Source organism: Caloenas nicobarica, chromosome 2 (assembly GCF_036013445.1).
Source record: "Caloenas nicobarica isolate bCalNic1 chromosome 2, bCalNic1.hap1, whole genome shotgun sequence".
Lineage (NCBI taxonomy): Eukaryota > Metazoa > Chordata > Aves > Columbiformes > Columbidae > Caloenas > Caloenas nicobarica.
Window position 1 is genome coordinate 15250121 of NC_088246.1, and position 23285 is coordinate 15273405.

The 23285-nt window shown below is 36.7% G+C and overlaps 1 protein-coding gene across 13 annotated transcripts in view; it reads left to right on the forward strand.

The window, feature by feature from the left end:
• PARD3 (par-3 family cell polarity regulator) overlaps window positions 1-23285 on the forward strand; it is a 455490-nt gene that overhangs the window by 220456 nt on the left and 211749 nt on the right. For all 13 annotated transcript variants that reach the window (XM_065628469.1, XM_065628475.1, XM_065628473.1 and 10 more), the window contains 3 exons: window positions 8983-9074; window positions 12078-12161; window positions 22467-22592. In XM_065628469.1, the coding sequence (XP_065484541.1) occupies window positions 8983-9074; window positions 12078-12161; window positions 22467-22592 (302 nt within the window). The remainder of the gene's footprint in view (window positions 1-8982; window positions 9075-12077; window positions 12162-22466; window positions 22593-23285) is intronic.

Genomic DNA, 23285 nt, shown 5'->3' on the forward strand with positions numbered 1-23285 from the left:
TGTGAATCATATGAAAAGAGTATAAAATTTCAGAGATCTGAACATGGAAATAGTCTTCAGATAAGCCTTATTTAAAACAAACAGACTTCTGCCTGTGAAATGGATATGTTTTGGATCCCGAGGAAAAAGAGAAAGCAGAATAAAAACTGTAACTAGGCAGTGACACAAAATGAACCCATTTTATTTTTAAGGCAACAATCAATTTGAGGTAATTTGATATAGTTGTACATGGGTCTATGAGATAAGTGCTTCTCTGTGTAATACAATGGACACATCTATAATTTGTTATTGATCAGATCTTCAGAAAGCTCTTTAGATGCTTTGCTTAATACTGGAAGTGTGGCAGTCCATGCTTCATATATTTCAAATATTTAACACATGAGAGGTTAGTACTTTGTTGTTGCCTCTAGTCTTCGAGTTGACTTTCTGTTATCACATTGCTTTTTAAAAGCTCCTGTTAGTGGACACCCCGAGAGGCAGAGCTGCTAGTGCTGGGATGCCCTGTCTGCTCATGCCAGACCTTTTCTGGTTATTCCCGTTGGCTGGTTTTGCTTAGGGAACTGGGAAGTGTCTCAAAAATTCATTATGTGATGAAATGTCTTACGTTTTGTTATCCTTCAGATACTTTGCATCAAATAAAATGTTTAAAAAATAGGGTATGGACTGCAGTTGTTGCCAGGTGATAAGAAAAGGGGGAGGTGAAGCTCATCTGGTATATTTGACCAAGAAGAGGCATTTTGTGGCTCAGCATCCTAAGCTGCTGCTGAGACTATTAAGATACATCGTAATATTACTGCTTTTCAAAATGCTGTATCCAAGTGTCTTATTTGTATTTGTACACATAGAGTATCATCCCCAACATATTAATTGAGAAATGCACTTTTAAGTGATTTTTTGCCACTATTGTAGAGCAAATTGGTGCAGGAATTAAGAAAGAGCCCAATGTTGTCCTCATCTTAAGTCTGTCTTGGATATGAGAAATAGATCATCAAGGTGTTATCAGGTTCAATTTGGCAACAATTTACCCCTTTGTCATGGAACAGGAATTCAGATCACTGAATTACCATCATTATAATATTTTCTAATATGGTATGAGCATCATGGTGTTGTGTATTATTTGTGGATTTAGAGCTGTTGCAGAATGGCTGACCATGAAATAGTTGTTGTGCTACAGCAACACTTGACACTTCTTTAAAGTGTCCTTTAAATACGAACTGGTGGGAACAGCTACATATTTTTGTTATCCATTTGATATTTGCCATCTGTAGAGGAACCCTGATGCCTGGATTTGTCTCGGTAGCTCTCAGTTTACAGCACACCTCCTCCCTGCCTCCCACCTCGGACTGTCAGCAATCCCGCAGGAGTCACTGAAACGATCTGGAGTGGGACGCCCTCAGCCTGGGGAAAACAAACCGGGATTTTACCCAAACAGCAAATACAGCCCATGAAATATGATCACAATACAAATTGTAAAATGCTTGAGAATCAGCATTGCTTTAGACATTACTATGGTTTTCCTTCTCTATCAGATCACGTTTTGTGCTATTTCCATTGTATGAGGTTGCCCAGTTGCTTAAGTATTTTTTTCTTTCTTTTTAAATTTTTTTTTCCCCTCGATATTCTTTCTCTGCTGGTAGGCATAGACTATTCAGCTACGTTAATTAGCAAGCGTGTTCGATCAACAACAAAAAAACCCTCTGAGTTTTAATGCATTTCATGCTGTTTGTTGGCAAGCTACCACTGTAAGGTCATGTCTGAGATTTTCTTTACTGTAAAGCAGCAGAACCAGCAAAATGTCTCAAGTTAAATTCACTAACAAGAAAACCTTTTGTCTAACCTACTAAAACTCTTAAAAGGTTCTTGTACTTTTCAGTGCTGTCTGCAGTGCCTACTGTAAAAAAGAATTAACTGCGGCATCATCTAGTAAAAACCTTTTTTAGTGGAAGCTCCGTTAAATGGCCGAGCGGTATTTGTGTTGTGCTCCTGCCATTACCCTGGCTAGCTGTGCTATAAAGGTGTGTGCCACCAGATTTTTACAGAATATATGTCTGTGATTTCCGTGACATATCACAGGTTGTCGAGCCCCTAAAGACTATGGACTTCAGTAAACCTCTGAACTAATACATGCTGCAAAATAATTTATATACTGTATAGCTTGCTCAGTTTTTATTAGTATTACAAGGCTTTTAATATATGTTTTAAGAAGAGTCATTAGGCATTACAAAAAAAGTCAAAACTGAATGTAGTGTCATATAGGCTTCTCAAAGGAAGGTTGTATCAAATTATATTCTTTGGCTATCTGGTGTTCTGCTTTTGGGACAATAGGAAATCAAATACGTCTCTCTTTAAATCTGTGAAAACATTTCCTGTCAAGGCGCTTCACAGCAGAAATAGTGCCATCGTGAAGCCAGCCAGGTTTGAGGCTCAGCTTGATCAGTTTATTAAATGGGAAATAAGAGATGATTGCCTGTGATAGCAGGGGATGAATTTGATATTCATCAGAGACCTGGGAAATCCCTTCCATTCTGCGCTCCTCTGTCTATATGGTATCTATTCACTGATTTGACTGAGCAAGGCAAATTTATTTTAGAGTAGTGAGGCATATAGAAACTATATGAATATTGCCATTTCCAATTGTGGGGTGACCATCCTGCACAAAGATGCGATAACATAGGGGTGGCTGAGATGTAAGGAGAATATTAACTCATATGCCTATACAAAGATTTTTTTGTTGTTCATTTAAGTGGATGAAGATTTAATGTAAGGTTTCTCTCCTCTCTCTCCCTAGGTTACTGATAATAGCAGTGCACCTAGTATAGGGCTGATGTGGATTACGCAAAGCTTTCACCTAATTATTTGTGCATATATATGTGTTCAAGAGGGAGAAACCCTTTTTTTTAAAAAAAAATTCAATAACTCTCTTTTTTTCCCCATGTGATCTTTGTAACTACTCTTCAGATTTGATTGAAAATTGCCATTCTCTGGAGATTTGGCCAGTTAATCAAGAAGTGAGAACATTAGCGCAAAAGCCTGATGCTGGTATATTTGTGCTATTTAAGACACAGGAAAATAGGTCCCTTAGGAGCTGTTTCCTATCAAGTCTGATCATACAGAGAGAGAACCTACTTTATGTTGCAAGGACCAAACAAACATTTATAAAACACGGCAGCCAGGAGACTAATAGGAAATACAGTCTCTTCTTCCATAATGATTACAGAGAAGTGCAAGAGAATAAAAGGGGAAAGATGAAGGCAAGGACATATTTTAATAACGTGTTATTTTTGTTGTGTCCTGGCTGAGGAATAAAATACTGGTGTGCAGCCTTTCAAGAGCTTTTAGTTATTCATAATGTATCCTTCTCTACAGTAAAATCTGAAGTACCTGTTGGATTTTATATACTGTTCTTTCTGTTAGCTATTTGCAGTACTTTCACTCGCTATGCTAAAATTTTAAAAAAATTAAATGCTAGAAAATGAAGGAGCTTGAATTCTTCCAAGACACGGAGGCTCTGTATTGATAGGGTTTTATTTGCAGAGGATCGTGTGTCTGATACATTTATCATCTCTTGCTCACACTGGTATCTCTGCCTTTTTACCGTGACGGCTGCAGTCGCTCACCGTTTCAAGACCCTGCTTTCTGTTGCTGATGCTAGGAAAAATACTGAAAGTGTTTTATAATGAGAACATCCACCCCATGCAAAAATACTTTGCTGCAGTTACTTTGCAGGCTAGTAACAAACCAAAACAGGTTTCATTATGTTTTAAAAGATGATTCCTTTCTGTAGCTCTTGTATAGCTGTGTCAGCCCATTTTTCTGCTGAGGCTGGATCTCTTGTTCAGTTAAGAACTTCACAAGTCAGACAAAAAAATCTTGTTTGTGTACAGTGTGAACAGATTTACTACAATTTACAGCTAAATTTCCCAGACTTTCTCTTTTCGCAGAATACGTGAAGTCTCAGGGTGACTGGGCCTGCTTTCCCGGGTGAGGGCTCCATGCCGGGGCTGGGCCTGGCTGGCCTGGCTTTCCGTCAGCCCCTTCCCGGCACTCAAACAAGGTGGAGGGTTAAGCTCTCTAAGTGGACTGTAAATTAACAGCAAAGTCAGGGCAGGAAGGCACAGGTTTGGGAGAAGGAGCCTGTAGATGGTGTTGGAGGTGCAGGTAGAGACTCAAGAGGAATGGATGCAACACTGCGGGGTGCAGGAGTGAACGAGGAAAACGTGCAGAAGGGAGGTCGGTGGTGAAGCCTTAGCACAGCCCCACACATGCGTGTGTTAGGATAATCTTTACAGACAACTTCCCTTTCTTTAATCTTAATTTTGATTTATTCAGTGTTTACATAAGTGACCAGTCAGTTTTTTCTCTTGTGTTGCTCAGTGTTGCCGACTTTGCCACGGGTTGTTCGTTTGAAACCAATTTCTTTTGTACAACCATTATCACTAAAATACCCAATCACTTTCTGGACAATAATGAAATAATTATTATAGCCCTCCGAACTGAAAAAAATGCACCAACCAACCAACCAACCAACCAAAAAACCCAACAAACAAACAAACCAAACCATCCTCCCCCAAAAAAACGCACAACCAAACCCAAACACTTTTACTCCCATTTTTTTCAGTTATTGTTAGGCTGGAGCTGTTGCTATCGAATTTAAGAGATAGGATTAAGTGTTCAGAGAAGGCAGATTTATACAGAACTCTTATGTGCCTTCAGAGCCCATTTCCCATTGTGTCAGGCTGAAGGAGATCGTAATCAGCACTTACTCAGACCAGGCACCTAGAAATAAAGACTGCACAAATGGAACGTATAGGAATTTAAGTGACTGCACTAATTTTATTCAGACTCCCTGTCAGCTATTGAGTTTTCTGCAGGTAATCATCTAATGAAGATGAGGGAATGTGAAGAAGTTCTGCTTATATTTTTGGGGAGTTCATTACAAATGTATTGAACAGTACAGATTAGTGGGAAAGTGCTTTTTTGGAGATGAAGTAGTGGATTAATCAGAAGCAGGAGCTGATGTTATAGTAATGAAAGATAAAATGTCCAGTAAGATAGGAAAGGCATCACTGGCTTTGAGCTTTGGAAATGAAACAAGGCAGTCTTCACTCAGAAATAATCTGGGAAAATGTAATTAAAGGGTCTGTTTGGGTTCACATTCATTGAATAAGGTTTTGTTGGCAAGCATAATGCTAACATTTCTTAACTCCGAGGATTTTGTAATCCTAAGAGGTGTTAGGGATTTTTTCTTCAAAAATACAAAACAAATTGGCAACTTTTCATATGTTTTTTATTAATGCTGTGTAGGTGAACTGTGAAATGGACCTTTCTATATGCAGAACTACTGGCATTGATAGTCCATTTTGAGCACTTGAGAGTTTTTGAGTTGTTAATTTTATTAGAGAACTTGGAACAATAATGAAAAAAAGAGTTGTTGGTATTTTTGGTTGGTTGGTTGTGCTTTTTTTAGGAAAATGACTTCACTTGCTTTGGCACCTACATAAGCTTTTTTTGTTCCATAAGATTTGCAAGAATCTGCTACTGTGTACCTGTGCACAAACTTGACTCTTATAAGACACAGAGATTTTGTACAGATTCATTTAGAAGAATAACTTTGAACTTGTTAATTCTCTTAAAGCAACTAAGACAAATTTTAACAACTTTACTTTCTTTTTGATGGCATTGTGTTTTTTCATCTCCATGTAAGTAGCCTAAATACATGACAGATGGTGTATTTGCTTTATGGATGGTTCTATCCATGTCTGGTGGCACAGTGAGGCCAGGCTGAGAAGCCCTGACTGAGTCATCTCACCAAAAGGGAATTGGGGGAATTTTACAGTGAACACATCAGGGTATGTAGAAGTACACGAAGAGGTTCTTTAAATTTTCCTCCGTGCTGTAAAAATGAAATGATCTTTAATTACTTCAATTTTGGGAAAAAAAAACCAAACATAAAACATCATTCTGTCTGTAGTGACTGTACGTTAAAAACTGTATCTTTTGATATAGCAGGAATCGGTGTTATACAACCTATAAGTCTGGGAGTATGCTCAAATCAATTATTTCTGAGAAATGTCCACAACAGTATCTGTCTGGCATCTTGGAAACTTTCTTGGTCTTCTCAAAGTCCTTTTCCTTGATTTACCTCATGATAGCACATCCAAGTGGAATTTGCCTTTCAGAAGAAAACTACTTCCAAATAAAGAAATAATTGCTTGATGCAGAGATTTTCACAGCTAGTTACTTTTCTTAGTAAATCAGAATTTTAAGTCAAATCCCTCTGCAGGTGTCCCAATTTTTCTCTCTGTTCAATGTAAATCAAAATCTGTGTTATTTTGAGAAGAGAGCCTGATTACTGTAATATTAAAGATTTTTAAAAGGCTACATCTGTTGATAATGGCAGTAGTGCTTTCGTTAGGGTTGTGATTCCTCCTCTAAGCACCTATTTGCAGGCACATGCATGTTTTTGATACAGATCTGTCTGCCGTCCGGGAAAAGCCAGACAGAGGCGTGTGGGAGCTGCTGTTTCTTAATTGCTTGTATAACTGACAGTTAGCCTGGTTCCAAAACTTGTGTTTATAATTCTCGATACAAATGGCACAAAACACAGATATGATGGTGCCAGATAGCATCTGTTTTACATAGCTTCTGGTTTGCAGTTTCTGATGTGTTATATCCTAATATTAAAAGATTAAGTATAGGCAAGAGGCAGGTAAGCTGGTTGTTGCCTTCGTACTGGCTGTGCTGAGGGTCCAGCAGGGGGATGCTCCTTCCCCGGGGAGAATGAACCTCTGGACCAGGTGGGACAGAAAGAAAGGAAATGGGATGTGCAACACGTGGAGAGGTATAAGTGTGAGCTGACATTAGGAGGCTCTGGGAATGAGGGCAAAGATGCTCTCAGGGCTGGGAAGTGGCGGAAAGAAGGATTTCAACAAGGGTTTAGCTGGAGTCGTGCATGGTGGGCTGTATCCCAGGAGGGCACTGGAAGTGGGTCTGCCAACAGCTAGTCCCAAGGGCTGCTGCAAAGACCGAGAGGGACAAGGGGAGTTTTATTTACAGACTTAGTTTAAACTAGTCAAGGGAAAAACTTGTAGGGCTGAAAGATGGTAAAGTGTAGGACCGAAGTGATGCTAGATGAAGGATGCTTACATTGTATATATATAGATGACTGCTAAAGTGACACAGCATAAAGCCAGACATTAGTTTGTCAGCAGGGGCTGACAAACCTATACTAATAGGTAGGATGTTATTTCAGTCTCTTCTTATGTATGTATATACTTACCATAGGCTTGCTTACAAAGACCACACAAAAAAAAATGCCAAAAACATTGTATTAACAAAGTAACATGCATTCATGATGACCTTTTAACTTAGCTTGAGATTCAAAATTGTGCCTCATCAGCAACTCTGATTTTAGACTTGCAGATAACAGCTTCAGTGCAATATAAATAGGTAGCTTTCTATTATCACCAGTGTCCCTAACTTCAAAACAAGAAACCCATGGCAACAGGGATCTGCAAGATGCTGTAAGAAACAAGATGGAATGCTTCTTTTAATGTGAAACAACTCCAAACGTTCTGATTTTCCTGTATATACCTTTTTGCGTGTAACTTTAGAATTGTCATGGAGATTTGGATATTTATTTTTAACCTTTATGCAGTGGTACGTGTAGAATGGCAGCTGAAATCAGTAAATATAGAAAAGCACTAGCTTTTATCATATTAAAGAATCATATGGGTTATCCCTCATATTGGGTTTATAAGCAACTTTTACTACACGGAAAATATTTTGAGTTCTTGTTTAGATTCATAATGCAGTTTTAGGCAGGTTCGAGATGCTGGTTAACCTTTGGAATGTGTTACTTGCCTAGTGCTTAACAGAGACAGATGACGAAGAAGCGCATATTAAAGCCTCTCAAAACACAGCATCATCAATCTTCAAGTAGCTTGGCTTCCTGCAGCGCGCTGCCAGCTGGGGCGCACGCCGCAAATCCACAGCCCATGGTGCATCCAGCCTCCTGCTTCGGCAGGTTCTCGGTGAAAATGTCAACTGGACGTTACCAACCGCCTCTGCTTGCCTTTAATATCCCTTCAATAATTTAATATATTGTCTGACTCCGTGTGCTGAACTCATAACCTATCCCATTATTTTACTGACTTGGTTGCTCTGACTCTAGAATCTGAGTCTGTGTTTCAAACCTACTGCTCGTACTTTATACTATTTTCTGTTTGGTCACATGGGTAATTAAAAGCATAAGCTGCTGATGAGTAATATAGGTATAAGAATGGTTTTAGACCTTCTTACTGGTAGTTCTTGAATCACCTTGATCTAAATTTGAAAGTACAGCATTCAGAACTTTGACATTAAAATTATGCATTCGGTGAATAATGTATGTACTTTTCGGAAAGTCAAATTAAAAATAAAATCAATTGGTTAGCATTAGAGCCTCACGTAACTCTTTGATGTCAGCCTTTTCTGGCATGCTATTAATAAAGGCCTGAGATAAAATGTTTAAAGAGGTCTTGGTATTTTATGGAATTATACAAGCTGCGTTTTCTTGTACTGTTTTTAACTCTTTGCAAATGAATCTGAATTGCCTTGTATATTTGAGTCCCCAGTAACCTGCCCAGAGAGAACTTGGAAGGAGTTTGCCCGTACACTGCTGACCGTCAGCTGATTTTCGTGCTTTTACTTGAGTAGCTTTTTAAAAAATACTGGCTGTGATAGCTTCTGTAGCCTTGCTTTTACAACTGTAGTAAAATCAAGATATAAAACTGACTAAACTATAAATATAATTACAAAAATGCGTATAGTGTCAAAAAATTTACAACAGTTTCTTACAGCAACTGACAATATTTTTGGAGTCGTGGAAGCACATTTCCCCTGCATACATGGTTACCTCAATAATCTGACAATGGTAAAAGGCGTTATTAATATGAGTTAACCTATTATACCTATGTTTACTCTTTTTTTTTTGATATCTAGGATGAAGATCGAACAGAGGAGGACAACAGCAGAGTTGAGCCTGTTGGACATGCAGACACTGGTTTGGAGAATGCTACCAATTTTTCCCTGGAGTAAGTTACTGGCAGAACACTTTATTTTAATGACAAGTCTTGAGACTGAACATAGACTAGCAAAAAACTCAGAATAATATGGGTGATACTGCTCTTAAGAAAGTGGGGCAGGCTTTTTTAGGTCGTGTCATTTTAGTTTTAAACAATTTGCTTCATGGACCTTTTTAAAGCAGTTTTTAAATAGTTTACAAAGCCTGTGCTAAAGATGAGCATTGGAAACTTGACAATTACAAGTGCTGATGCTACAGTAGATTTTCTGCCTCAAAGAAGTTGCTTATTTGATGAAACTCTGAAAACTTGATGGAAGGAATAGGGACAGTGGTAGCACAAATAAATCAACAGGCAAGAATTACACAGGGAAAATCTTAAGACCAGTCACCAGTTCACAGTTTACTGGGAAGATGTGCATGGGGTCACGTAAGCTGTGTGGTCAAAAACCCCATACTTTGTGAATGGATCAAAATTGATGTTGTTTAGGAATGGGAAGCTTCTCCTTTAAAAAAAATCAGTAAAGGATGCTTTATTTCCTCATGAGATACAGCAAGCTTGACTTTTGCATGTCATGGCAAAGAGCTGATCCATCCCTCACTATGGAATTAATGAGAAAATATCGCTTCTACCCTTAAATTAAACCTTTAAAATTGATTTAACTTAAATTTTAAATAAAAATAAATCTTCTGCACCTATTATTTCTGAATTAAAGTATGAATTAGGTTCAGAGGGTTTAAATGTTAGATGAAGATCATGGTGAGATCTATTAGGCTATACATGCTGAGTTTTACTCTGTTCCATTTACAAACATGTTAGATTGTAAATTCCAAATGCTGCTTGCGAGATAGAGTTTACAGAACTTCTGTCAAATTTAGTGCTTCTTGGTGTTGCTCTTAAGTAACTTTATTGGCTTTTTATCCTATGCTACTTTATTCTTTTTTTGGTTTGGTATCATTCTTCTTTGTACATTTCTTTGGAGTACTTTGACCCAAGTTATGAGAAAATCAGGGTAAGAAGCAGAATTGAAACAATCTCTCTTAGGAAGGAATAATTTCCTTTTGTTTTCCCTTTTACAAAGGTTAACATTTGAATTTGAGATGGACTTAAAAAAAAAGTATAAGAAAAATGAGTGCTTAGGCCTTAGGTGTGTATTTTGGAAAAATGGAAGATGACTGACTCAAGCAGTAGAACAAATTAAACAGCGTAGACTGGTTATGAAAACTCACTTTAAAAAAAAAAAAAAAAAAAAATTAAGCTGTGTTTCCACTTACGACAGTTCTGGGTGAATTGCATTGATTTTCACTTGTTCTCTTCCTCAGCCCTCAGTTTTCTTTTAAGTTGATAGGAAAGTCCAAAGAAAGTTGATCAGAGGGAGCCATAGGCATATGAATAGCAAAAAATGCCTTTTGGAGTCCCTTTTGGACGTGAAAGACATTGCTTGATTCCCATGAGCTGCTTTGCACACTAGTTAATGAAAACTTAGACTTGATGTACAGTGGGAATGAAACGAAGTTAGCCTCTACAGAAACTGGGACAGGGAACATTTCCAAGTGCTGTAATGCTGTCAGTCTTAAAACGCTTGTCTAGGTCTGAAGAATAATACTTTTTTGGCTGATGTCTCCCAGCTCACCTGTGTTTGCAATACTTTCTTGAGCTAAACAGTGGAAACAGGGATAGAAACCTTCCTTTCGTGGTGTTAAAAAAACAGACATGAATTGAGGCATGCAGCAAATGTAAAGGCTACCTTAAAATATATTTTAAAAAATTAATTTGGAAGAGACATAAAACAAACTGTAATGCTGGATTTTTGTTAACTTCCTAGCAATATGTGGTCTGGTTATTCTCAGACTCCAAATTAAGTGCTGCAAGCTTTCGGGATGGGCTACCATATGATCGAGAGCTTATTGAAGGAAGTAGAAAAGCTTTTACTGCTATCATAGGGCATTGGTCTTGCTCTTTGCTCCATTTCTAGATTAAGCTTGATTTGTATGCTTATGAGAAGCAAGCTTCTCAAAGATCCGTGTATATATATGTAGTGCCAGGAAATATGGAAAAAGTATGTAATACTAGGGAGAGGCATTAGCCACAAATTTAGATTGTGGCTTTCGTTCAGATCTGTCACTTCCAGATTTGCTGAGAGGTTTGGCCTTCGTGTATTATTTTCTCATTTGGGTATTTATAACTGTGGTTTATGGGCTATATTCCACCTTTCCAGATGTGGGTATGTTTCAAACACATCAATAGACTTGGTCCAAATCTTTTTCTAGAATCTTTGGATGCCTCTTTCTGAACCTGTACTTTCCTCTTTCACTTTTCTTACTCTACAGCAAAAAGTTTAATTGAAAACTAGATGCATAGTTGCTTCAGGAGGACGTCCGATTGGTTTTGAATGTTACAGTTAAATCTTACTTTGGAAGCTTTGACTAGTAAGGAGATGTAGATCCAGCAGGCTTCCAATAAAAGAAGTGGAATTAGAATAAAACAACGGAATCTGTTTTAAAACTAGAAGAATTTAACTAATTAAAAATTAAATAATTCTTACTTGATTAAGCAGTAGTTATGTAAAAGCTGATGTTAAAGCTTAGAGTGGGCTCTCTTTAGGATACACAAATAAAGCATGCCAGTGCCATGATCAGCTTTTAGGCTTTTGAGGAAAAATTCTGTGTGGTATTTAAGATAATTCTGCTCAATGGTCCAAGCAGTTAACTTAACCTTTAGAATAAGGAAGAGATAAAACAATATGCATGCGATGGTGATACCTATTTTAAAGGAGCAAATTAAGTTTACAAAAATTTATTTAACTTTTGTTGGTTTTATTAATTGAGCTATTTTTGATGATTGATCTCCTTTCATGCCATCAGATTACTTTTCAGGTACGTAGCATTCAACAATGCCTTCATCGCCATGACTTGATCTCTGGAATGGTTTTGTTTTTCTGTGTATGTTTGTGTGGGGTTTTTTGGTTCCTTCACGGTACATGTTCATATTCCCTCATTCGTCATTGTCTCACAGTGATATGGTAAAGCTCGTTGAAGTCTCCAACGACGGCGGGCCTTTGGGAATCCATGTAGTGCCTTTCAGTGCCCGAGGCGGAAGGTAACGTATCGTGTAGGATTTTAATTGAATTGTAACTTACTGTGTTTTATCTTAGTTGTCTTAATTTTTGTATTGTGTGCCTTTGCCTTCTGTAGAATATTGTGTGTTTTTCAAAAGGCAGTCTCGAAGAAATGCAACTTTACTGAGTCCGTACTTGAAAGAGACTCTATAATGAAAAAGCTCTGCTTAACAGGACTTAGAACTGTGGATTTTTACTAGAGGTTCTGTTGTAATCTTATGGGATATTCAAGTATAGAGACTTCCTTTGGGACTCTTGAAAATTATCATCTACTGCTTTAATTCAGGTAGATATTTATGCAGCATTTCCTTGCCGACTGTTTAGAGCACAAGTTCCCAAATAACAGCAGGAGTCTGAAGCAGAGGCGTCCCACGCCTGCGCCTGCTAAGACTGGAAGAGGAAACAGTCATCACACTTTCAATATTTAGTGTTGTCCCCTCTGTTGGGGTTAAGATGAAGCACTAGAACCAGTTGAAACATTATGTTTTTGGGGAAGGTGAATCATTTTATTATATGACAGGCTGGAACTCCTGAATTTGGAATGTTTACACAAAAAAAAAAGTGTAAAGAAAGTCCTTTACATTAAATAATATAACATGAGGGATTATATTAGGAAAACTCTATTGCTTACTTTGCTAAAGCAGAGTTTTAGCATTTACAGCCATTAACATAATCTCAGAAAAATGCCTTAACTTTTGTAATAATTAGTTGTGGATTTGAAGCTTTTAAGTATGTTAAAAAACGGTAGTTCTTCAGGCGTATATGCAGATTTTCTTTTGGTGATGCATATTCTAAGTATACACTGTGTTTTCCCTCTCTAAGGAAAAGGGGAACAAATACGTATTTTAAAAAGTAATCTTTGTTTTAAATCTGAAGGGGTTTTATATTCTCACATGTCTGTCGACTCAGCAGAAATTTCAGTTTAATACTTAAGAGGAAAACGAACTTGCTATACAAAAATATATATCTCAAATATTAATATCTTCTTTTCAGAAATTATAAATGTATTTTTTCTTCTAGACCAGATACCTTCACAGGATTTTAAACACAGTGAAAAAGCTTTATTTGCAATTATTACTTTAAGCCAACTACTTTCATAGCCATACTGACATGTGTTATGAGAAAAAGCAGGGTTTTTTTCAATTTAAGGCTACTTTTTCTGAGGACTACAAGTATTAAGAACAAACTTCCATAACGTGGTAAATTCTTCTCTGCATAATCTGAAATTTAGTAAATTCAGTGTGGGGATGGAAAGGGCATTGGGTGAATGGTACTTCAAACATAAACTCGGAAATAAATCCTATAAAGTTGGAAATGGTTGAAATGTTCTTACTATTATCTGGGATTTAAAGAGTGTGAAGGCCAAGAAAAAGACCAGTTTAATAATATTGCCTGCCTACTAAGTACTTGTTTAATAAAATTGGTGTTAGAAATGTATATTTTGACATTTTGAATAAGAATTTTAACTCAAGTAAAATTCACTTCCAGGATGTTAATGTGGTTGTCAAGTCTGAGGCGAAGCTTAAACTGTTATATATAATGAGAACATGTAAAATGAAAAAGCCATAAACACAGAATGGAAGTATCTCTTTTTTTTTTTTTTTTTTTTTAAGGATGCTAGCTTTGTCAAGAGCTGTGAAGGACTTTTAACTCTTCTTTTGTCCTGAGTTTAGGATTATATGATAAAATTTTATTACAGGAAAGTCAGTTTTAAACACAGATGTTTAGAATCAAGACATACTTGAAAATAAAGTTCTGTTGCAAGGGAAATAATTTGTATATTAAAATGTATCTAATTTTTCTTCATAATACTAGAACTCCCCTCATTGAAATATAGATGATATGTGCAATTGCTGTCTGATTTTTTTTTTTTTTTGACTCCTCCCTGAAATAATCTGCTGGAGGGAGAAGGTAGTTGGGTCCATGTCTTGAAGGCGTGGAGGACCAGTCAGGTCTTGAAGGCGTGGAGGACCAGTCAGAGTTGGAGAGGACCTCACGTATTTCCCCGACATTTCTCCCACACTCTCTGCTTTGTAGTAGAAGAAAAGTGGAGTTGGTAGCTCAGCATTGCTGAGCGCTCATGTTGTGATGCAGCATCCCTGCCAGCTGTGCCCACACCTCCCCCTGCTTTCCCTCAGAACACAGACATTTTCTCCAGCTCCTGCAGTGTGGGGCTGGAGCACCTGGTGGAGGTTTTAGGTTTCTTTTTTTTTTCTTTTTTTTTTTTTTTTTTTTTTTTTTTTTTCTCCTGGTCCTCTAGCTCTTTTGAGCAGATGAGAGACACTTGGTTCTACTTTTGCTGGCTTCAGAGGGAGCAGATGCTTGGCAGGGATCCTCTTCCGCCTGCTTGTTTCTCACTCTGGTGCACGGCTGCTCCTTGTTCCTCCGCTGGCTGCAAAGGACACTGCTCCGTGCTACCGGGAACAAGCTCACCTGAGCAGGGCATCTGCTCAGGAGAAACCTAAATATACAAAACCAAACACAGCACTCCGTAAAGACTTTAAGAGATGTCAAGAACCAAAGGATCTGGTGTATCATATAGCTTAGTCCGTTGGCCCACCGTTGTTTTATATTTGATAGGTGTTTGATTCCAGTTATGCTGTGTTTTCGATTATTCAATTATTCCTTTCTTTTGCTTTTAAAAATGTTACTTATTAGGCAATGATTATTAAATCAATAATTTTTAAAAGTGAAAAAATATAAAAACATATTCATGCAATTCTCCTTTTTTTTTACGTACGCAATAAGCAGAGACCAAAAAATCCTGCCCTCCTTCAAAGCAAACACTCCAAACCTCTAAAAAATTATATGCCATAACTATGTCCTTTATTTATATTGAGGAAACATTTGACTTTTTCATGGTCTTTTGAGGGTTTGATTTTGGAGTAAGAATCTGTCTTCAATATTGGCTTTTGATCTGGAGCAAAGTCTATAAAGATCTCTGCCTCTTCTATATAGATGCTACTAATTATTTCTGTTCCTAGTAAGACTGAGACATTTTTTTGAATGGAAAAAAAAGAATCTCTGAATTTCTCTGAAAAAATGACTGTTGATTTGTACAGACATAGTAAAACTTTCTTCTATGGATATGTTTCCTTTATTATCCTTCTGGTTTTACCTCTAGAAGTTCACCGGTCCTTTATTGGACTTTTTGATCGTATGATTTGGATAACAGAGTTTGTTCACCTTATCAAAAGGGAGGGGTATACATATTCATCACTTCATGGTTGTGAAGCTTTTCAAGATAGAAGTTTGGTTTGCGAAACCTACTTGCACATTTTTGCAATAGTGTAACTGGAGTACTAAGCAGAATAGCAGGCATGAAAATGAAAGCAGAAAGAAGGACAGAATAGAAAGTGAACAGATAAAGAGTAGAGCAAAGAGGAAGTGGATGAGAGGAAAGCATAAAAGGAAAGAAAATTCTAAATCTGTGCAAAATTGCCTTTAGCACCAATTCTTTATTCTTATTAGGTGCTCAAAGGGGAGAGCAAGTACTCAGTCCCTTAAGAATAGCATTTGAGCAATCCTAGTGGAGGGGGGATGTTATGTTGATGCATAAATGGGGTTGCATAGAGTTCTCCTCTGCAAACTTAATAGTAATGATAGCATAATTTATCATTATAGGGCCTCTTCTGCTTTTAAGGGTGTTTGTAATCTTCTCCAGCTCTATATCCTTGTTGATGTTCCACCATCCTGCCATGTCTGTCTTTGGAAGGAAGTTCAAGTGACACAAGGAATTTGTAAGATAACATCAGAAATCTTTGTGAATAATGATATGGAAGTTATAATCCTAAGACTTCTGTGAAGTCTGCTTAGTAAAACAGAACAGAATAGGATTTGGATATTCATCTGAAAACTCCATAAAGAACTTCCATTAATAAGTATCATACACATTACTTTGATGCAGAGCAGTGAGTTTGTAAGACTCTGCCAGCTGTTCTTCCTATGGAAGCATGCCACAAAATCTATGATAAACTGTACAGCTAAAACCTGGCAGCTAAAACTATTTAATCTGTGGTTTTATGTTGTATATTCCAAATGTCTTATAAATGTGAAGGAAATCTCAGAAGAATGGAAAAATAAGAGACTGAATTTTATTGCTTTTCTTCAGCTTAAATGACAAATTTGACAGATTTTATTAAAAAAAATGAAAAACCTCAAATGAAGGTAGGCATTGATGTGTACACAGTCCCCATACTAGAAAACTGTTTGTATGTTTTAATGTTTTTCTGTTCTATAGTTTTGTGATGTGGTGTGGGGTTTTTTTCCTTTACTTTTTTTTTTTCTTTTAGTGGAAGTGCCCTTCATTTTCTAGAGTTTATAAATCACTTCATATTTCATTGTAAAAGTTTCAGTCTTTTACTCAAGTTACAAAGAAAATTAAAGAAATATCTAATGGCCATTGTCAATACTGAGAGTCCTTAATACTGCCTTCAAGGTGCCTCTCTAACCATCGCACTCTATTTGATCATCTAGGAGCTATATGTTTTCTGCATCTCCATTTATTCGTCTCCTGCATTTCCAGCCTTTTAAGTCTCAAAAGTAGCCATGGTTTTCAAAAACATACGCATTGGGAAAAGATTCCCTGTGGTGTGAACGTACCATTCCCTCACTCTTTTAGCTGAATTCAAGGCTTTCTTTGTCTGATCTCATCCTTTTAAAAGTTATATAAACTTAATTTGAAGTATTATTCAAGCTAAAAAACTGAGGAGTACTTACCAAAGGTTGGAAATTGGTTCCGGACTTCAGGTGTGAAAGCTGATAAAGTTATTTCAGTGCTTGCGCAGTAATGCCGTGACGTCAATGTGGTGCAAAGGAGTTTATGTCCAATTTAGCATTGATCAGTCACAATAATTTAACTGGAACAAACAAGCTGATTTGCCTACTCTGACCTTTGAATCTCAGGAAATTTATAGCATGCTTACGTTCCCATAAAACTCAGAGATCTTTCATTGCGTGAAACTGCTACACATCTGCTTTTCAATCAATCCTTATTTTTGCCTCTTAATCTAGTTTTTGCCTTTTCATGTTAGTGATTTTACATAAACATCTAAATTGCTTATTTTCTCTTCTGTCTGATTTGATTATGTTACAGTTAGCTTGCAGGTAATAGGTAAATAACTTCAGTGTGTATGTACAATGGGCGGTGATGGCCGAATCATATTCTAGGTCCTCAATGTAATATTTTTATTACTCTCATACTATTTTCAATGTCAGCTTTTATTAAGACAAATTATCATCATTTCCGTACAGCTGGATGGCATGTGGGGAGTTCACAATTTCAAAGAACTACCCAGACTAACTCAGGCAATTTAGATGTCAATAAAACATTTGCTGCTTATTTCTAGTTTTATCATTGGTTGTAATTTACACTGAGAACTGAAATGTTAACACATGTAGCTGAGTTTATTTTAATTGTATAATTAGAGTAATGAACCTTGTGGAAATACAGTGGTGCAAATGCTAATATAATCTAAGCTGTTTACATTCCCAATTAGGTATTTAAAACAAATACAAAAATTGAGCTCTGTGCTTTGATACTGTTTCCCTTCTGTCCCCATGTCAGCTAATGTTAGTCTAAAACAGCACAGGTACCAATTTTCCATTTATAATTATTGTTTCTACAGGGTTGCAGGCTTGCAGAGGTTTACACAATGTTTAGTCTTGGTTTTGAAGAAGTTATAGTTTAAAACATTTATAATGGAAGGATTCATGTTAGAAAACGTGTTGACTTTAACTGAACAAGATTAAACAAATTCGAATGCACCCATATATTTGTGTGCTACGTGGCTGTGTTTAAACAAATACGTATACTGACTTTTGTATTTTCATAGAATCATAGACTCATAGAGTGATTTGGGTTGGAAGGGACCTTAAAGATCATGTAGTTCCAACCCCGCTGCCGTGGGCAGGAACACCTTCCACTAGACCAGGTTGTTCAAAGCCCCATCCAGCCTGGCCTTCAACACTCCCAGAGATGGGGCATCCGCAGCTTCTCTGGGCAGCCTGTGCCAGTGTCTCACCACCATAATCACAAAAGATTTCTTCCTTACATCTAATCTAAATCTACCCTCTTTCAGTTTAAGGCCATTATGCCTAGTCCTCTCACTACAGGCAGTTGTAAAAAGTCTGTCTCCAGCTTTTTGTAGGCCCCCTTTAAGTACTCAAAGGCTACTCTGAGGTCTTCCTGGAGCCTTCTCTTCTCCCAGCTGAATAACCCCAACTCTCTCAGCCTGTCCTCATAGATGTTCAGCCCTCTGATCATTTTCATGGCCTCCTCTGCACTCGCTCCAGCAGGTCCATGTCCTTCTTAATGCTGGGCACCCTAGAGCTGGATGCATTATTCCAAGTGGGGTCTCACAACCTGGCTTTATACTAGATTAATTTACAGGCTTTCAAAACTTATGTTCTCCTAATGTAAGAAACATAATACTGAAATTGTAGTAGACCTGTATCTCCACTTCTCAGGATTAATGGTGGTGGCTTATGGCAGGGGAAAAAAAAATCCAATTAGTTTTTAGGTTATGCATGTTTGTAATATAAGATCTACACCAGGTAATATCAGGTTTATCTCCAGTCACTGCAACAACAAGCATGAATTCCCATAATACCTTTTTTTTAGAGTCATATTCTAACATCTAACCATAACATGTTGAAGAAATACTGTAGAAAATTGATAGGCTTTTGTTACTCAAATGTTCAGGAGAGTTTACTCTGCTATGCAGAACTGCATTCAAGAAATTGGTTCTGGAATTGTCCCTAAAGGGATCTTTGCCCCATGTGTTTATATATTAAAAAAAAAAAATTAAAAAGCACAGTGAGGATCCTGGTTTCAAATTTGACTCAGGCTGTTCCATCCAGCCTTGAATCTGCTCTCAGTGACTTTAGCTTTATATACCTTGGTTAACCTAGCTCTAACATTCGTTAAAAAGCAAAATTTTAATGAGCACCATATGCTGTGCCTGAGATGAGCAATCTTGCATTAGTAGAACTTGTAGCCTTTGTTTGGTGAGATTATTTGCAATTTCGACTGGTAGTTTATTTATGCATTATGTTATTTTACTGTTGGTTAGGATTAGTAACATTTTTTCTAGATTTGAGGGCTTAGGTGAAGTAAATTTAAGAAATGGGAAAAACTATGCATAAAGATGCATCTTGTATTATTAATTTAATATAATTTAAGAATGTGAAACAGTAGAAAGCAATTTTTCAAGAAAAATGCTATGCAAAACCCATTGATAAACCAATTACTTTGTAAACATCAGTACATGGAGACATTGGGATGAAGTAATCATTATTTTGTATAGTGTATTATCATAGTATTAACCTGGAATGCTTTACTTTGTGTAGAATATGTTTTGATATTTGGTTCATTGATATTTTGATATTTTTACATTCAGTTATATAAACAAAACACCTGTTGCAGTTACTGTGTATGCTGTTGTGCAAGCATTGCGTGCACATCCAACTTCTGAATTGTCTTTGGGCATTACAGTGGAGCACATCTGCATCAAAGTACTGCTGGGCATGAAGTGAAAGAGAAGGAAGGGTAGACACAATTCTTTCCTCTTCCCCTCAAATATTTTCATGGTTTTCTCTTAAATGTAGCCTTCCAAGTTTTATATTTGCTTGCTTGTCTCTTCTCCCTTTAGAGATATCCTCTTCAGTAACTTCACTTTGGGGCTCAAAGATGTCTCCCCAGAGAAAATCAACATCCTAAAAGTGAAAAAGTTGCCAACATTTTTTCTAACCATCAATTTCATATGTAGGAAGACAACAATTCTGAGAAAAATAATGTAGTGAAGGTATACAAGTATTTTTCCTTTTATTAGAGAAATACAAATATTTTTATCATTAACATTCATAAATACTATTTTAGTGCATTCTGAAACTAACAGATATAATCTATAAAAATTATTTCTATAATTATTTATGATGCTTTAAAAATCTGAGACTATGTTCAAGGCTGATTTTAGTGAATAGATGGAAAAAGAGATTGGATCAATATTTTGTAAATTTGTTTTATTTCCTGTGACAAATGCCTTCAAAATTATCAGCAAATTTTATTACAATAAATACAGCTCAACATGCTCATTAAGTTAGTGTTGGACTATTGTGAACTTTGGATATTTTTTTTCATGCAAACTGATCTTGGGAAGGCAATCAGGAAGCCACAAAGAGTATCTAGATAACACTTCCCAGATCATATCCTAAAGAGTGTTTCACTAGCTCAGTGATCAGAAAAAAACAAAACCAAAACCAAACCAAACCAAAACTCCAAGCAACAACAACAACAAACCCAAACCAAAAACAAAGCAGGGAAGAATTAATTTTGCTTCGGAGAAAACAGCAAAAAAAATTTTTTTTTTCCTTTTTATTGGGAGGTGCTGGGTTGTTGGAAGGAATCTACAAAAGGTGGAACTTTCCAAACCCAAAGAATATCAACTTGGGATGGGGAGCAATAGGACTAGATACGCACTAGTATCTGTTGTGTTTTTCAAAACTTTTTTTTTTTTTTCTGAAATATGTATATTCTAGAGAAATGATACTTCAGCTTTATGGAATCTTTCAAGGTCCTTGTGCTCACCAGTGTTATTGCACAGGGACAGGTTGCTAATTGCAGCAGCTGGGCTCATGTCAAGCCCAGTCACTGTCAGCATCAGTGGCTGCACCCAAGTGGTCCATTGGGAACCAAATGAGGATGGAGAAGGTTTCCCTCTGGTGGGAAACCCTCCCCACAGGTCAAAGGTGGTTATGTTAGGTATTTGCAAAATACTCCATATCAGTTTCTAGCAGAATAGCATCACTTAAATGTTAATGTCTGACTCAAACTTCATTTGATGATGTATTGTTCAAATGCTTTATGTTGTTTTTCTTCTCACAGTCTGTTTATATGTATAGATCCTTTCAACACCATATCTTAATGTCTCTAGGTTGTCCCAAATGGAAATACTACTAGGTTTGTTTCTTTTACTCTTTCATCTGCCTTGTAGGAGAGAACGTATGACTGTTCTGTAAAATAAATGTCTTATTTGCATATATTGAGAAATTGGTAAATGAAGAATTTAAAGTGGAAGAAATAAGTTAATTTTGCTTTTCTGACCAATTTGATGAAGTGCTCAAGTGCTTATATTACTTTTGAGTGCATGAGGAGTCCTTTTAAACATCACTGGCTGCTCATTTACTTTGAGGTAGGTGTGAACTGAAGTGCTGTGATCACTGAAATTTTTGCACTGAAGGACAATGTGGGCTTGCAATTCCTGCCACACAACAAAGTATTTTTCATGCCATGCCTTGAAATGACTTCTGAAAAAGTAATGCTGTTGACTTGGGTGCTGTGAATTTGACCCACTGATGCGTCCTATGGGATTTCAAAGTAAAGCTGATCTTCTTTAAAAAACTCAAACGCAATGTTGATGCAAGAATAATGCTGAAGACTTAATCCTTCTTCAAACCTAGAGTTCAGGTATAGAAACATCATCGACTTCTCACACTGTCCTACCAGTACCTCAGAAATTCCCCCTTCAGGATCCATTTAATAATTTCAGGTTGAATATTTGTTTACCTTTTGTCTCTAAGAATGTCTTTAAGATGATACGGTGGGTAAGCACTAGACAGGAGTGACCAGCTAGTTGCACAGGGGCTATCAAATAGTAATTGACTTCAGTCGTTACTGAACCAAGTAATTTAAGTTAATATGCCGAATTAAAAATGGCATTTAAGTTTTTAAATTTCCTCTTTGGTGTTTAGCAAGACAATAAATTAAAGTAAAAATGCATTTACATTAATATAAATGCATTTGGTTTGCATGAAGTTCCTGAATCCTCTATCCATCTCTTCATTATAGGCTGATTCTTCCGTGAGATAACCCCACGTTTCACTTGCACAGAAGCAGTAGTGATGGCTCTGGTATTCTCTGCTAACTCAGAAATTCAGATTTTATGTTGAACTTGTTCAAGTTCAGTTAACTAGCAGAAAAGATGCCGGCTGTCAGATGTGTGATGCTTCTTGTTCAGAAATCTGAGCCTTTTACAAGAATGGACATAGTATCATCACACTGCCTGGTCGTTCTTACTCTTAAGTGATGTGCTTGTTTCACCTAGGGTCTTTGTTTCATGGATAATAATTCAGGTGATGCTTATAAATAATTTGAAACTATGGTATTCTACTCCAAGGTAAAGATGGTCTAAAATTTAGTTTCCGTAGTGATTCTGATAAAATATCAATAGGATTTTCTATGTTGCAAATTGTTAGAACAGTAATCATTTGGAATCTTAACGTTCCAGAACCTTGGGGCTGCTGGTAAAGCGATTGGAGAAAGGTGGAAAAGCTGAACAAGAAAACCTTTTTCGCGAGAATGATTGTATTGTCAGGATCAACGATGGAGACCTTCGGAATAGGAGATTTGAACAGTAAGTATACTTACCACATGTTAAATTGCTTTATTTAATCTTTAACATGGCACTTTGCAGTAATTCGAGGAAATAAAGTATTTAAGAAAAAATTGCCTAAGCTCGCCTTTAAAATAAAGAATAGATACACTAAGGAACTTTAGTGGTTTTTAATTATCCAAACAACAAAAAATTCAGGATAATTATTGTCATTAGAGTATATGCACTTTTAATTCGATTGTTTTTGCACATTATGGATTTTTTCTTCTTGAGTTGGTAAACTGTTTCTCGTGAAATTCCCGTGTGATTTTTTGCTCTTATACTTGCAATTCATCATGTTCAATATACATGGACAGCATGGGGATTTTATTTTTAACATTTAAAAAATATTTGTGGTTTTGTATGTGTGAGAACTAAAGGCCCTATTGCAGAAACCTGCTGAAGAAGTTTGAGAGATCATAAATATTTGCTCAGTGGAAGCCCGGATGTGGTAGAATCCCAAAATAGTGCAGCAGAAAGGCTTTTAAAAGTGAAATCAGATTATAGTCCACACACAGATAATTGAAAGAGAAGGCAGAAAAGAGGTATGCAGAAAATCAGTGATTTTGAGAAAATAATATTGTTCTGAAAACCCTAACATGTTGAGGGTCAAAGGGATATCATTTATTCTGATCATCCTATACTTACTATACATTTGAAATGTATTTTTATTTC